Genomic DNA, 12,959 nt, shown 5'->3' on the forward strand with positions numbered 1-12,959 from the left:
ACCATCTTGAAGAAGTTTAGAAAAAAGTTAACCAGCAATTAACTTTGAATAGTTTTGCCAGAAGTCTGTGCTTAACCAATGCAAAGTTAAAAAGCAAAACATTTTAGAGCATCAGCTATCTAGTAACGATATTCTGCTAATTCACTTTTAAAAAAGTCAGTCATCAATACTTCCACTGCACCAAAAGAAAAAAGTTTGTATAATCTTCAGAGGGTGAAGGACTCAATTTAAGTATTTAGGTTCTGTAGAGCATACATAAGCTTCACAGCTCCAACTGGTCAGTCCTTCAACAGCTGACTAACCATTCAAGAAAACTGTGCTATCATGCAAGCTTCAGGCCTGAATATAGAACATACAGGGCATTTACCCTCAACTCACAGACTACCCCTTATATTTTGCCTCTCCAAATTGTTATAGGACAATCACTGCATTACATACCTGTTAGCGTACCCAGGCTGGAATTATCAAAGAAATTTGTTGGACAAGTCAGTGGCAGAGGCTTTGTTATGTCCTGAGTCACAATTTCTTTAGAGATCGGTTCCTTGGAGGGTGAAGGCGTTTGCTCTTTGAGGGAATATGACACCGTCTTCCTTGGAGACCTTGGTACTGGCTCTGCAGTGATTTCTCTCGAGGATCGTTCTTTCCATTTTAGTGCTCTTTCTTTCCATTTTCGCAGTTCCTCTTTCAGTTGAAGCTCATTACTGAAAAGAAAAAAACCAAACAAACCAGCATTTAGTTAAGAAAAATTTAAAGTAGTTCCTTTAAGTAAGGAAAGTGTCTTTGCTTTCAGAGGTACAATTTTTTTAAATTTTTAACCTAAAATTCCTTCCAACATACAATTTAAGTATATCTTCTAGCATTTAAGAGATTCTTATGAAAACAAGCAATTTAAAGTGCAAAAGCCATAAAGATATATATAAGCTTTAAATAAAAGTTTATGTGAAAGAATCTAGAAAATCTAAAATTAATAATTACTCACTTCTATTGGTCTCCCAGAAAGAAACACTAATGACATACTTAGATGTCAAATCATTTGTGGCTATGTTCCTGATCAGCTTTATACTTACCTCAGTAGAAGGTCATTTTGCTTCTTCAAGTGCAAGTTCTCTTTCTGTAGCTTAGTTTGTTCAGATTTTAGAACAAGTATTTGTGTGCTCTGCACAATACCACTGCCACCGCCACAAGTAAGGGGTATTTGGGATTGCTGAGGAGCTTCTTTTTCTACCACCACTAGAAAACAGTTTTAGACAGACGTGCATTATTTGGACAGTGCTTAGAACCAAGTTAATACATTTTTAGCCTACTCCTTCCTATGGTCTTTCATGTAAAATCTCACTAGGTTACAAGTGCCATTACAACAGTTTTTTTTTTTTTTATACAGAAATACATCTCCCAGCATTCACACTGCCAGGGGAGATATTACAAAACTTAAAAGATTCTTCATTGGGCCATTTAGAGTTAAATTAGTTAGTTTCAGGTATGTCCTAATTATGATTTGAACTAGCTATTGATATGTGAAGTCAGGCAATGAAAAAATGGCAACATGAGCTACTACAGCTGCAGCTTATCCCACCCCAAGCACAAACATGGCTGGAAAAATTAACACAAGAACTGCTGTGATTCTACTGCAGTGTACATGCAGCTAACATTTTACTTTCCCTTTCATCTTCCAAAGCACCCAGTCTTCTTCATACCCTTTGAGGTAAAAGGCCTGCATTTCACTCTGGATTTTAACCATATAACCTTAAAACTGAATGTTTAACATGAAAGAGTCCCTTATATTAATCTTGAATTACCAGTAACATCTTGCTCTTGCTGTGCTCTTCTAAGTTGTTCTTTCAGTTTTCTTAACTGTTGTTCTTGGTGTTCTAGAAGAGCTTTATAATTAGCCAGTCTATATGTGGCAAGAAGGAAAAAAAATTCCTCGGTTTAATAATTATTACAGTTGCAGAAGAGCTACTTTGATTTCCAAATAAGCTATCAAATACAAAACATACCCAAATTATACAGGTAAAATTACATAAACCTGGTTTTCAGTTTGATTTTAGGTAGTGTAGAAAACCAAAAGTTGGACTAGCATTATTCTCAGTGTATCCCTTCTCCCAGTGATTTCAATTACTACTTTCTCTTCACCTCCTTTTGTCAGAACAGTTGTTTCAATTATGGCTGAACATGGGTTGGTTGAGAAATTTTGGTGGGTATATAGGGAAGCTTTATAATCAACTCAAGATGCATATGGTTTTACTTCTCTATAATCTAGCTACAGTAAAAAACTAGGACACCTAAAGCTGAATGGTCACTTCTTATTCTGTGGAAGAGAGAAACAGACAAGGAGATGCCAAGAACAAAGTAGTTGAGAATCGTAACAAGGTAAAATTTGAACTTACTTCATATCAAAAGAGTTGGATTGTTTCATTCTTTCCATATCATATTTTACCAATTGTGTTTTGAGATGATCAATTTCCTCTTTGTACAACTCAGCACCTTTATCTAATTTTGCCTGAAAAGAAAATAAGAGATTGAGTATGAAGAAAGGCTTGTTACCTAGCAATGAATTTAAGGGTTCCTTACTTTGTCTCTTTACTATCATCTGCTACGTTTTGCAGGACAAGACTGGGAGCAGGAAATTATTCTGGAGTAAGAACAACCTACATTACCAACTAGCACTATAGCGCTAGTTGGTATCCTAACTATGGTGTGTATTACATGCAATCATATTTTAGCAAGTTTTGCTGACTTACTTGCAGATATAAGTGTGAATTTTGAACTAGTATACAAACATATTATGTAGAAAATAGCTCATGCTTTGGTTTCAAAATTTAAATTACTTTTTGGAATGTTTCAGAAATGCATCACATACAAGTGATAAATTTAGCTTCTAATATCATAACATGGGTTCTAAATTTCATCTCTGAAGGCTGCATTGGTAGAATGTAAAACGGCATGCTAAATAGGTGGGTAGAGTGTTCTACTCTACAAATGCCATACAGAACAATAAATTGACTTTACAGAGCTACATTTCATCTACAGCTCTTCTCAAGCATGCACTGTCTCTCTCTGAGATCAGAGGAGAATAAGAGAGTAAAGTAGCCTGGAGAAGAGAAGGCTTCGGGGAGACCTTATAGCAGCCTTCCAGTACATGAAGGAGGCCTACAGGAAAGCTGGTGAGGGACTGTTTACAAGGGCATGGAGTGATAGGACAAGGGGTAATGGCCTTAAGCTGAAGGGTGGTAGATTTAGATTAGATATTAGGAAGAAATTCTTCACTGTGAGGGTGGTGAGGCACTGGAACAGTTTGGCCAGAGAAGTTGTGGATGCCTCATACCTGGAAGCATTCAAGGCCAGGCTGGATGGGGCTTTGGGCAACGTGGTCTAGTGGAGGGTGTTCCTGCCTGTGGCAGGGGGGGTGGAATTAGATGATCTTAGAGGTCCCTTCCAACCCAAACCATTCTGTGATTCTATGATAAGTATTTTGCTCATACCTGGAGACTCTGATTCTCTGCTAAAGCAGTTCTGAGGCAATTCTCTGTCTCATTCAGTTTGGCTTGCAGTTGAGTGAGCTCACTTGTCGCTGTTTTTATTCTTATCTGTGCTTGTAACTTGTTTATCTTGTCATCTTTCTCTTTGACATTTTTTCCTACTTCATTTATTACATTTTCCAACTTTTGAATTTTTACTTCCATAGCCTATTGAGATATAATCAGTTACGAGCAGTTATGCCAAGAGATATAACAATAACAGCACATGGTTGTATTCTTAATAAAAACAAACAAAACCCCCAAACCACACACCAAAAAAATACAACACTACAGGTCCTATGGCAACTCTTGGTATCTACCTCACTGTTTTGTGTCACGTTTTAGTATTCTGGAACACTCAAGTCTAAGGAAAAAAGTGCTTTGAATGAGAGTAACTGTGGCAAAAAAAAAAAAAAGGACAGAAAATGAGTCCTCAATTCCTAGGATTAAAGATAGAATTCTTCTCCAGCTTCCAGTTTGACACAGTGAATATCATGTACTTAAAGGAAGCATCAAGAGTATCATACTATTAAAATCAATACTTCAAAACCAAATGGGAACATTTCATGTGGATTTCTAAACTGGCATCTATTTGTGTACAGAAAACAGGCAATTAAAATAATCACATTACAGGCAAGAGCTCAAACTTTCACTTTGGAAATAAAAAAGCTACAAAAATAAAGTGCCCTGTAGGCCAGTATATTATCTGGCACCAATTCACAGTTACCAATTTTTATTTTCTTTTCAGTTTAAAGTACTCTCACTTAGCAAACTTCTATAGAAACAAATATTAGTACCTTTATATTTTGTTCTGCATCCTTTAATTTATTTTTAAGCCTGTAGTTTTCTTCTTCTAACGCGAGACTGGCAGAGCCACCAGGGGCCAGTTGTTCTTTAAGAGTGTTTAGTTCTTGACACAACTCTTCACTTCTCTCTTTTCTCTGTTTCAATTCAACATCAGCATTTTTACAATAATTGGCAGTTCTGGCATCCAGCTCTGAAGAAAGTTGAAGGAGTATCTGAAAATAAGTAGTGTTATACAGATAAAGTTAAAATTGTTTTGAATCAGCTAGAAATAGGGTAAATGAAGAAACAGGAAGTATCTTGGCCTGTATTAATTTCACATTCTTGTTTCAGTGTCCCATTTGAAGATGCTTGCTATCAGAAATAGAATCACTAACACTCAAAAGTCTAGTTTCACTTCCAGAAGAGGGGGAGGCAGGAAGGGGCACAAGAGAAGATGATGATGCATTGCAGATTTCCCAATATTTCTGCATTAACTCAAACAAACAGTAACATTACAGAAACAAAGAAATTATATTGGAAAGACTTCTTGGATGTCAGTAACAGAAACAAACACAATTATTCACAGAAGTTTTTACTAGAAAGTATCATTGACTATAGTAAGCAACACCATTTGCGAGAAAACATGCACATTGAACTATTCTAGAAACCCATATGCTTAACATGCCAGGTAAAGAAAAACTTCACAGTTGTCAGGAAGTGACAAAATTATACTAGATTTTTTTGTTTGTTTGGTAAAAGCTTTGATCTGTATAATATGTCTGTCGGAATTCTTCCGAAAATTCTGCCAACACTGGGAAATCCTGAAGTCAAGACTGGCTATCAACTCTAAGGAAGAAACTTTTTAAAACAGGCTAGACTTAATGGGACAGAACTGAGCCACAACACTAGGGGAAGAAGGGTGATGAGCGCTTCATACTTCAATACTAGTAGAAGGAATAATAGTACGAACACAGCAGGAACTTCCAGGATACTTGTCAGGAAGACTGTTCCTAACAACTAATCAGAAGGTAGTGGATTCTCTCCCATAACCTGTTTATTGAGAAGTGTTCAATACATTTAATCAGAGAGCTAAAATCTCCTGAAACCCTGTTCATGATGTACTTGACCTGGTAAAACACTTGGTCTTTTTTACCCCCAAAGGGAGCAAGAGATAAGAAGGAAAGAAAAGAGAAAGGAAGGCTGAACCATCTCTAGAATAACTTGACTTTCTGAAGTCAGAAAGGGTGTGAGAATATAAGTTACAATTAAGTTTTAAAAATGGCAGAAATAATTTTGATAAAGTTGTCTTGAAGACAGCAGACAATCTTGTGGGCATAAAGCCTGGAGAAAGTGATTGTATCAGGCTGCCAAGTTCTGCAAGCAAAGCTATATTACCTAGAGTTTCCAGGATTTAGTCTAATAAAAAAATGCCAACATCACCCACACATTTATTTGTCACCTATAAAGTCTTTTACAAAGCAAGTTTCCAAGTTTGGATGCATGAGGACAGTAATCTTTAAAAATCTTCTAAGTATTCCTACATTTAGATTCAATGAGGCTCAGCGCCAGGTCCTACACTTGGGTCACAACAACCCCAGGCAACGCTACAGGCCTGGGGCAGATTGGCTGGAAAGCTGCTGGGTGGAAGAGGACCTGAGGGTGCTGGTTGACAGCCAGCTGAACATGAGCCAGCAGTGTGCCCAGGAGGCCAAGGCAGCCAACAGCATCCTGGCTTGTATCAGAAATAGTGTGGCCAGCAGGACTAGGGAAGTGATCGTCCCCCTGTACTCGGCTCTGGTGAAGCCGCACCTCAAGTACTGGGTTCAGTTTTAGGCCCCTCACTACAAGAGGGACATTGAGGTGCTGGAGCGTGTCCAGAGAAGGGCAACGAAGCTGTTGAGGGATCTAGAGCACAGGTCTGATGAGGAGCAGCTGAGGGAACTGGGGTGGTTTAGCCTGGAGGAAAGAAGGCTGAAGGGAGACCTTAGTGCTCTCCACAGCTACCTGAAAGGAGGTTGTAGCCAGGTGGGAGTTGGTCTCTTCTCCCAAGTAAGAAGTGATAGGACAAGAGGAAATGGCTTCAAGTTGCACCAAGGGAGGTTTAGATTGCATATTGGGAAATATTTCTTCACCAAAAGGGTTGTTAAGCACAGGAACAGGCTGCCCAGGGAAGTGGTTGAGTCACCATTCCTGGAGGTATTTGAAAGATGTGTAGATGTGGTGCTTGGGGACATGGTTTAGTGGTGGACTTGGCAGTGTTATGGTTAATGGTTGGATTTGATGATCTTAAAGGTCTTTTCCAACCTAAATGATTCTGTGATTCTATCTTACAGTTAAGTAAGAATATAGTAAGTGCTGATAATAATGAATAATCTTTAAAAAGCCTTTTATTGTGTTTTGTTTTCCATCAGATTAGAGGCACTTAGAGTGCTTACACAAAATACATTTCTAATTAAAGAAGATTTAACTTTACCTTTACTTTAGGAGTCCAGAAGTTAATGACTTGCAAAAGCCTTTCGTTATCTTTCTTTAACTCTTCTTTAAGTTCCTCTGCATCACAGTGAGTTCCTGAACAAGCTTCCCAGAACTGTGTTGTTTCTTTTCTAGCACTTTCTTCCTGCTGTAACTCTGCCTCTATGCTGAGAAGTTCACTTTCCATTTCTGATACATCTTTGACAATGCTCTTTAGAAAAAAAGGGATTCAAGTTTAAACATTGCTTTGATAACTACATGTCTAAATACACATTTTGCTCTCTTAGCTATCAATATTTGCAGGAAGTCTGTTTTAGTGTCCAATTATCATATAAAAGGAATTTCACTATACCTAAGGTGCACCCTACTGGGAAAATGAGAAGACAATCTACATTCTTGGGACAAGCGGGAAGGGGAAAGCAGAAAAAATATGCACATTAGTAAGAGTTTCTCCCTTTGTTTTAAAAGTCATCTCGGTATCAGTAGTATGTATTTTACAGGGCAAATGAGTAAATAACATTCTCACTATTTTATAACCTAATAATTTCACTTTGAGCCATTTTATAAAACCAAATTTTCATATTATGAAATTAGTAGCACAAAAAATATGAATTCCACCCTCCCCTTAAGTGAAGTCTTAACAGCTAAAAGCAATGGCATTAGATTAGCACCACCACATTACCCCATGCCTTGAAATACACAAGTGTGTTTGAAAATTGGTTCAAACGTTACCTCTGCATTCAAGTGCAAACTCTGCAGCACTTCACTGATGTTTAACTCTTGAGAAGATACTTCATTCTGATTCAAATAAATCTTCCCGAGACACTGAATCTGAGTTCGTAGCTGATCTTGTTTTCTCTTTTCCTCAAGCAATTCCATTTCATACTTGTTAACAGTAGTATGATATTCTCTTCTCTTTGAGCAAACACGACTGAACAGAAACTGTTGTAGAAAGACAGCATATATCAGTAAGTATGCTTTAAAAATGGTACTCTGCATCCAGCTAAAATTCCAAATTTCATAATTCTACTCTCCTAGTCCATAGGTGTCCAGGACAACTAAAACATGACTAAGAAAATTAAGTTCGCACATGCTGTATAGCAACAGCATAAGACTTTTAGCTGGGTCAGCATTTCTAAAGCATGATATTTTTTGTAGACTCCTGAAAAGGCCAGGAAGTCTAAAATGTTTCAGACACCCTTCCATGACTCTAGACTTTGAAAAGCAAAGTATTCTTTGTTGTATTTATTTTCTCAGAGTTGTGAAAGGTGCAGATAATCTACATGAAAAATATCACCATGCTGATTTAAAAGCTTTATTCTAATCCACATTACTACTTAAATCTTAAACATCTTTAACCATAAAAAGTTAAAAGGCATCTATGGAAAAAAAGAAAAAAGATCAAAACCTAAAACCCTTAAGTTAAGTTATGAATAAGGCTCTTTGGAATACTTGTTAAATTATTTAGCTAATGATATTTATAGAGTCAGCTGACTCAAGATCACATCCAGTATTTTTGTACACTGGATACAAATGTTGCCTTCTCCCCAGCCCTTCCTCCCCTCGTGAACAAAAACTCCCTAATATTTAATGGTAAATAAAGAAACAGAACAAAGTTTTATGCAGAAGTACAGTAAATGATATAACAGGAATTATTTCCCAATTTCCCATAACTCCTTTTCCGATAATTGGAATCCGTTTCTCCACTGAATTACAAATTGGGGAAAGCCTGCAAGGCTATAGAGGTTATCAAACTACTTGGGTAGTTTTGCAGAGTAAATATACATCTCCAAGGCATCTTGCATGTCTCTTTGCCTCACAATAACATACATACTTAGGGGCCCATAATTCGATTTATGGAGTATAGAAAGAAAATTTATTTTCCTAATTAAAATGGATTAATGGTAATGAAATACTGTGCAAAGCAGTTACACTACAGTCAAAAACTAAGGTTGATTAACTTAACCAAATAGTTCCAGTTTTCCAGCATTGTAAAGCATTTACTATCAATTTATTTTCCACAAGATATGCATTCACAAAAATCAAAGCTAGAGTATATAGAATCCCAGCTGTTAATATTGAAAGCTTATTAAAAAAATCCCCAAAGCAATATGAAGCATCCACACATTCAGCATTTTCAATTGTTACCTTCAGTTTGTTCAATAAACTCTGGAGATGACTGTTTATTTTCTCATTTTCAGTTTGAAGTCTTTTGACTTGTTTACTCTGTTCCAATGAAAGCTGAGTCAGTATGACAGCTATCAGTGCTTTTTGACTATTCAGTTCATTCATTAGATTCAGAGACACTGTGGAGAGACATTCGTACCTCTTCCCCATATTCTGGAATTTCTCAAGAAGCTCCTAAATGCAAGTGAAACAAATACATTCTGTCACAATTAGAAAATGAGTGATTAGCTATGAACAGAAGCTCAAAATAAACTATCAGACTCCAGGATTAACCCCTACAGTACGTATTGGTTTTACAACAGAAAAGTTAATAGGACTAAGACAAAAACACTAAGCCAGACACAACAGCAGAGAATTTATTAGTTTCCCAGAAAAATCATACTTCACAAGCTCAAAATATTTTCATGATTTAGGTTGCCTAGCCCCAACAAGACCTGTAGATCAGGCCTGAAACAAAACTGTTGCCAGTTCACAAGTTTGCCAGCTGGGTTGCCCTCAGGATGGGCTCTCAAGTTGACCTACTTGGTCCTTTGCTGAAAGAAAGGGATCGTGGAATTGTTGCTAGCACTCTGCATAAAAAGGGAGAAGTGATCGAGCACTGAGCAGTCTGAGAAATGCATTAGGATTCAGGACACTCTTAGTAAACTGCAACTCCAGTATCACACACAAAGCTAGGTTATACATTTTAAAGGAAGTATAAAACTTCCTAGGTGTACTGCCTCCATATTTGGTTCTCAGTTGAAAGCAGCAGGATTCACCAGTTTAACTCCTCACTCCACAGTAAAAACATCGGAACTAACATAGGCCCTGTCCAACTATTTTGAAAATACTTGAGAAAATTGCACAAGAAAGAGGCAGACAATATCTTACCTATTATAAAAGTCAGAAAGGGAGAGTGCCATTAGAAGTGATCAGTTGATGTTGCTTACTTCCCTCATTATTAGCTCCCTACTGCTGATGTAGGATAGAAAGAGTGTGAATAGAGAAAGCAATGCATAACTGATTACCACAATTCGGTCCTTTACTGCTTTTGGTGTTAACTGAAGAAGCACTCAGGGCTTTTCTAGCATGGTATAGAATGATGCCCAAATCTGCTGCGCAGATGTACAGCCTGCTCTACAATAGTACTCTTTAAAGTGTTTCATACATATTCATAAATCCTGGTTTATTTAGGCTTTCAGTAGGTTAATAGTACTACTCACATCTGTGAGAAAGTATACTCAGGATAGTTAATTAACAAGAGCTCTGAGGAATTACAGGAGCTTCCTATTTTGAGGAGAGAAGCTATTTAATGAAACTAATTGGAAGCCAGTTTATTTCTGATGTGGAGTAATGAAAGGGAGGATTTGGGGCGGGGGGGAGCGGATTTTGCAAAACCAAAATGGTGAACCGCTTCTACATGACTAGTTATTTTCACGGGGTGGCTGGACAGTAATGAAATCCAATGAGAAGTCTCAACTGAGAAGTTCAATTTAACCTTCTTGGAACAGGATGCACAGCCACTGACCAGCAACAGCAAGTCAACTGTTCCAATGGTTTGCAGCAACAAGATATACAAGCAACAAGATATATAAAAAATTTTATGGATTATACACAGAAGCAAGGCTTATGCTCCAGAACAAATGATATTAAGGTTTTACGTGCATCCTTAAAATAAGGAGAGAAGTAAGTTTACCTTAATTTGCAAGGTTTTTTCCTTCAGGGTGTCGTCAACCATCTGCTCTGCATTATCTGGTGGATTCACCTGAATGGATATATCATTCAAGCTTCTCTGTTTCAGTTGGTTTAGAGCACACTCTAGTTTTGCATTTGTTTCAACACACTAAAATAAAAGCATAAATATTTAAAGTGCCATTCAAGAAGAAAAGTCATGAACAACTTAGGCATGCAACTTGCAACACCAACCATCTCATAATTTTTTTGCAGCTCTGTTTTTAGCTGGTCCCGCTCAGATCTGACATCCTGGAGAAGTTTTTGTAGTTCATCTTTTTCTTGACTAATTGATGAGATTTGTTCTTTAAGTTGGAAAGAGTGACTAGTTCTTTCAGCCAATAACTGGTCTTTTTCGCATGACACGCTATTTAGTGTCTCAGTTAACTGTTGAATCTATAATAAATAGTGGAGAAAAAACAAGAATTATGATTTGGTCCTGGTCGGTATACACCCCTATGAAGCACTCAAATCAGATGTGTCAAATCCAAAGAACATAGTTTCCAATAACTCTAAAATTCACACTAACGGCAAGAGAAGTTTAAAAAAAATAGCATTCTAATCACTCAGAAACAGAAATTAAAAGGAAGAGGAATAGCATTACACCCAGAGAACTCTACCTTAGTCAACTTCGCTCTTCAGTAAAGCAAGAGGAAACAAAGAGTCAGTCAACATATGTCCACATCACAAGAAAATGAAAAGAAATAGAAGATTAGCATGAGAACGGGCCATGGAATTGTCTTTATATCTGCTCTAATGATTAGAAGAGTAACGCACTTGCTAATAGGAAGCAATCCTTAAATATAATAGCCTTTGATCTACAGAAAAAGGACAAGTTTGACAGGTGAAAAGTGAAGTAAAAACTGCGAAAAGACTGAGTTGGCAAGAGCTAAGTGCAACTTTCTAAATAACAGATACAGTTTGAAAGTGTGCAAAGCACCAAGGACTCCAAATGCACTTAGGTTCATACTGTCTAGTGCCTTTTAAAGTCTGAATAAATACATGTACAATTATGACTATATTAAGTCTGCACACATTGGATAAATCGGTGCCCATTCTAAGGAAGTGACCAACCCAGCTGGTTATGAGGCTGAGGCAAGTTGATGCTACTTCTAAATATCACTAAAGAAACTTGTACAAAATCCTTTGCCTGCGTTCACACTTATTTAGCGCCCATAAAAATGATGCGCTGAGAATTAGAAATTAAATAGGATTTGTCTTAAGCAAAAGTTTAACACATCAGTAATAAAGCATCAGAAGACAGAATTGCAGAATAGCTACTAAAACCAAAGCTCCTCACTTTGTTTGTTAGGCTGTCCTCCAAAATCTCTGACCGCCTCTGAACCTTTAACAAATGTTCTTCTCTTTCTTCGGCTTTGATCTTCTCATTGCTGAGGAGTTCTTGTTGCCACTTCAATTCCTTTTCAGTTTCAAGAATCTGGAGTAAAAATAAAACAGCAAATATAAAATTAAGTTCTGAGATAGCACGTGACTACCTCTCACATACTAGGCTACTCAATATTTCATAGGAATCAAAATACTTGGCATTAAAAAACCCCACCTGCTTTAGTTTGAGTACAACTTCAAATGCTGGCTTTGAAAGTTTCTCCTTTCACTAAGCAAAGCCTGTCAACCAGCATATTGATAAATCCTTAGCAGTGTAAAAATTAGATGAAGTATGCTACAAACATGTTTGGACATATTTTCTGCAATCCCTGTTTACATAGATGAGTAACACAAAGCAGAGATGTAATTTGAGTAGGGTTCACATCAAGAACTATCTAGAAATTATTACACAACACAGTTTTATGAGTTGGACTGTTGTCAGAGTACTGTTAAATTATCTGTCGTAATTTGTTATAGAACTAGCATTCCTTTCACTAAACCTCTGAATTTCCACTGAAGTTGAAGTTTTACAGCAAGACAATTGATACTCAAAACCAGTTGAACTGGAAGATATCTGTAGTGAGAGTAAGAAAATTCTCCTCCCACCATAGATTCAAATTAACTAGAGATACTTGAAGTGATCACTCAATATCTGAGCAAGGACTGCTGCTCAATGGATACCACCTAATTCACTTGTCTTCACTGTTGTGAAGATATGCCTCATCCAGAAGAGAAATAAGAGTGTCAGAATTTGCCAGCTTTAGTTTCAAAACTTTGGACTATGGAACATACCACGTCATCCAACTGATTAAAAAATGCCTGTTAAATGTTTTGGTAATGAAACCCATGTATTTTTCTGGTTCCTCATTTATTCCTAAATAAAGCAGGCTCAGATAATCT

At 37.1% G+C, this 12,959-nt stretch overlaps 1 protein-coding gene across 1 annotated transcript in view; it reads right to left on the reverse strand.

The window, feature by feature from the left end:
• The window catches only part of CENPE (centromere protein E), a 40,087-nt gene that overhangs the window by 1,380 nt on the left and 25,748 nt on the right, over window positions 1-12,959 (reverse strand). Inside the window, exons 32-43 of the mRNA XM_054825666.1 lie at window positions 11,974-12,111; window positions 10,869-11,069; window positions 10,639-10,785; window positions 8,925-9,137; window positions 7,509-7,718; window positions 6,778-6,987; window positions 4,316-4,537; window positions 3,483-3,686; window positions 2,388-2,500; window positions 1,797-1,894; window positions 1,068-1,230; window positions 439-701 (exon numbers count right to left, since the gene is read on the reverse strand). Coding sequence (XP_054681641.1) covers window positions 439-701; window positions 1,068-1,230; window positions 1,797-1,894; window positions 2,388-2,500; window positions 3,483-3,686; window positions 4,316-4,537; window positions 6,778-6,987; window positions 7,509-7,718; window positions 8,925-9,137; window positions 10,639-10,785; window positions 10,869-11,069; window positions 11,974-12,111 — 2,182 coding nt within the window. The remainder of the gene's footprint in view (window positions 1-438; window positions 702-1,067; window positions 1,231-1,796; window positions 1,895-2,387; window positions 2,501-3,482; window positions 3,687-4,315; window positions 4,538-6,777; window positions 6,988-7,508; window positions 7,719-8,924; window positions 9,138-10,638; window positions 10,786-10,868; window positions 11,070-11,973; window positions 12,112-12,959) is intronic.

This window comes from Grus americana, chromosome 4 (assembly GCF_028858705.1).
Source record: "Grus americana isolate bGruAme1 chromosome 4, bGruAme1.mat, whole genome shotgun sequence".
Lineage (NCBI taxonomy): Eukaryota > Metazoa > Chordata > Aves > Gruiformes > Gruidae > Grus > Grus americana.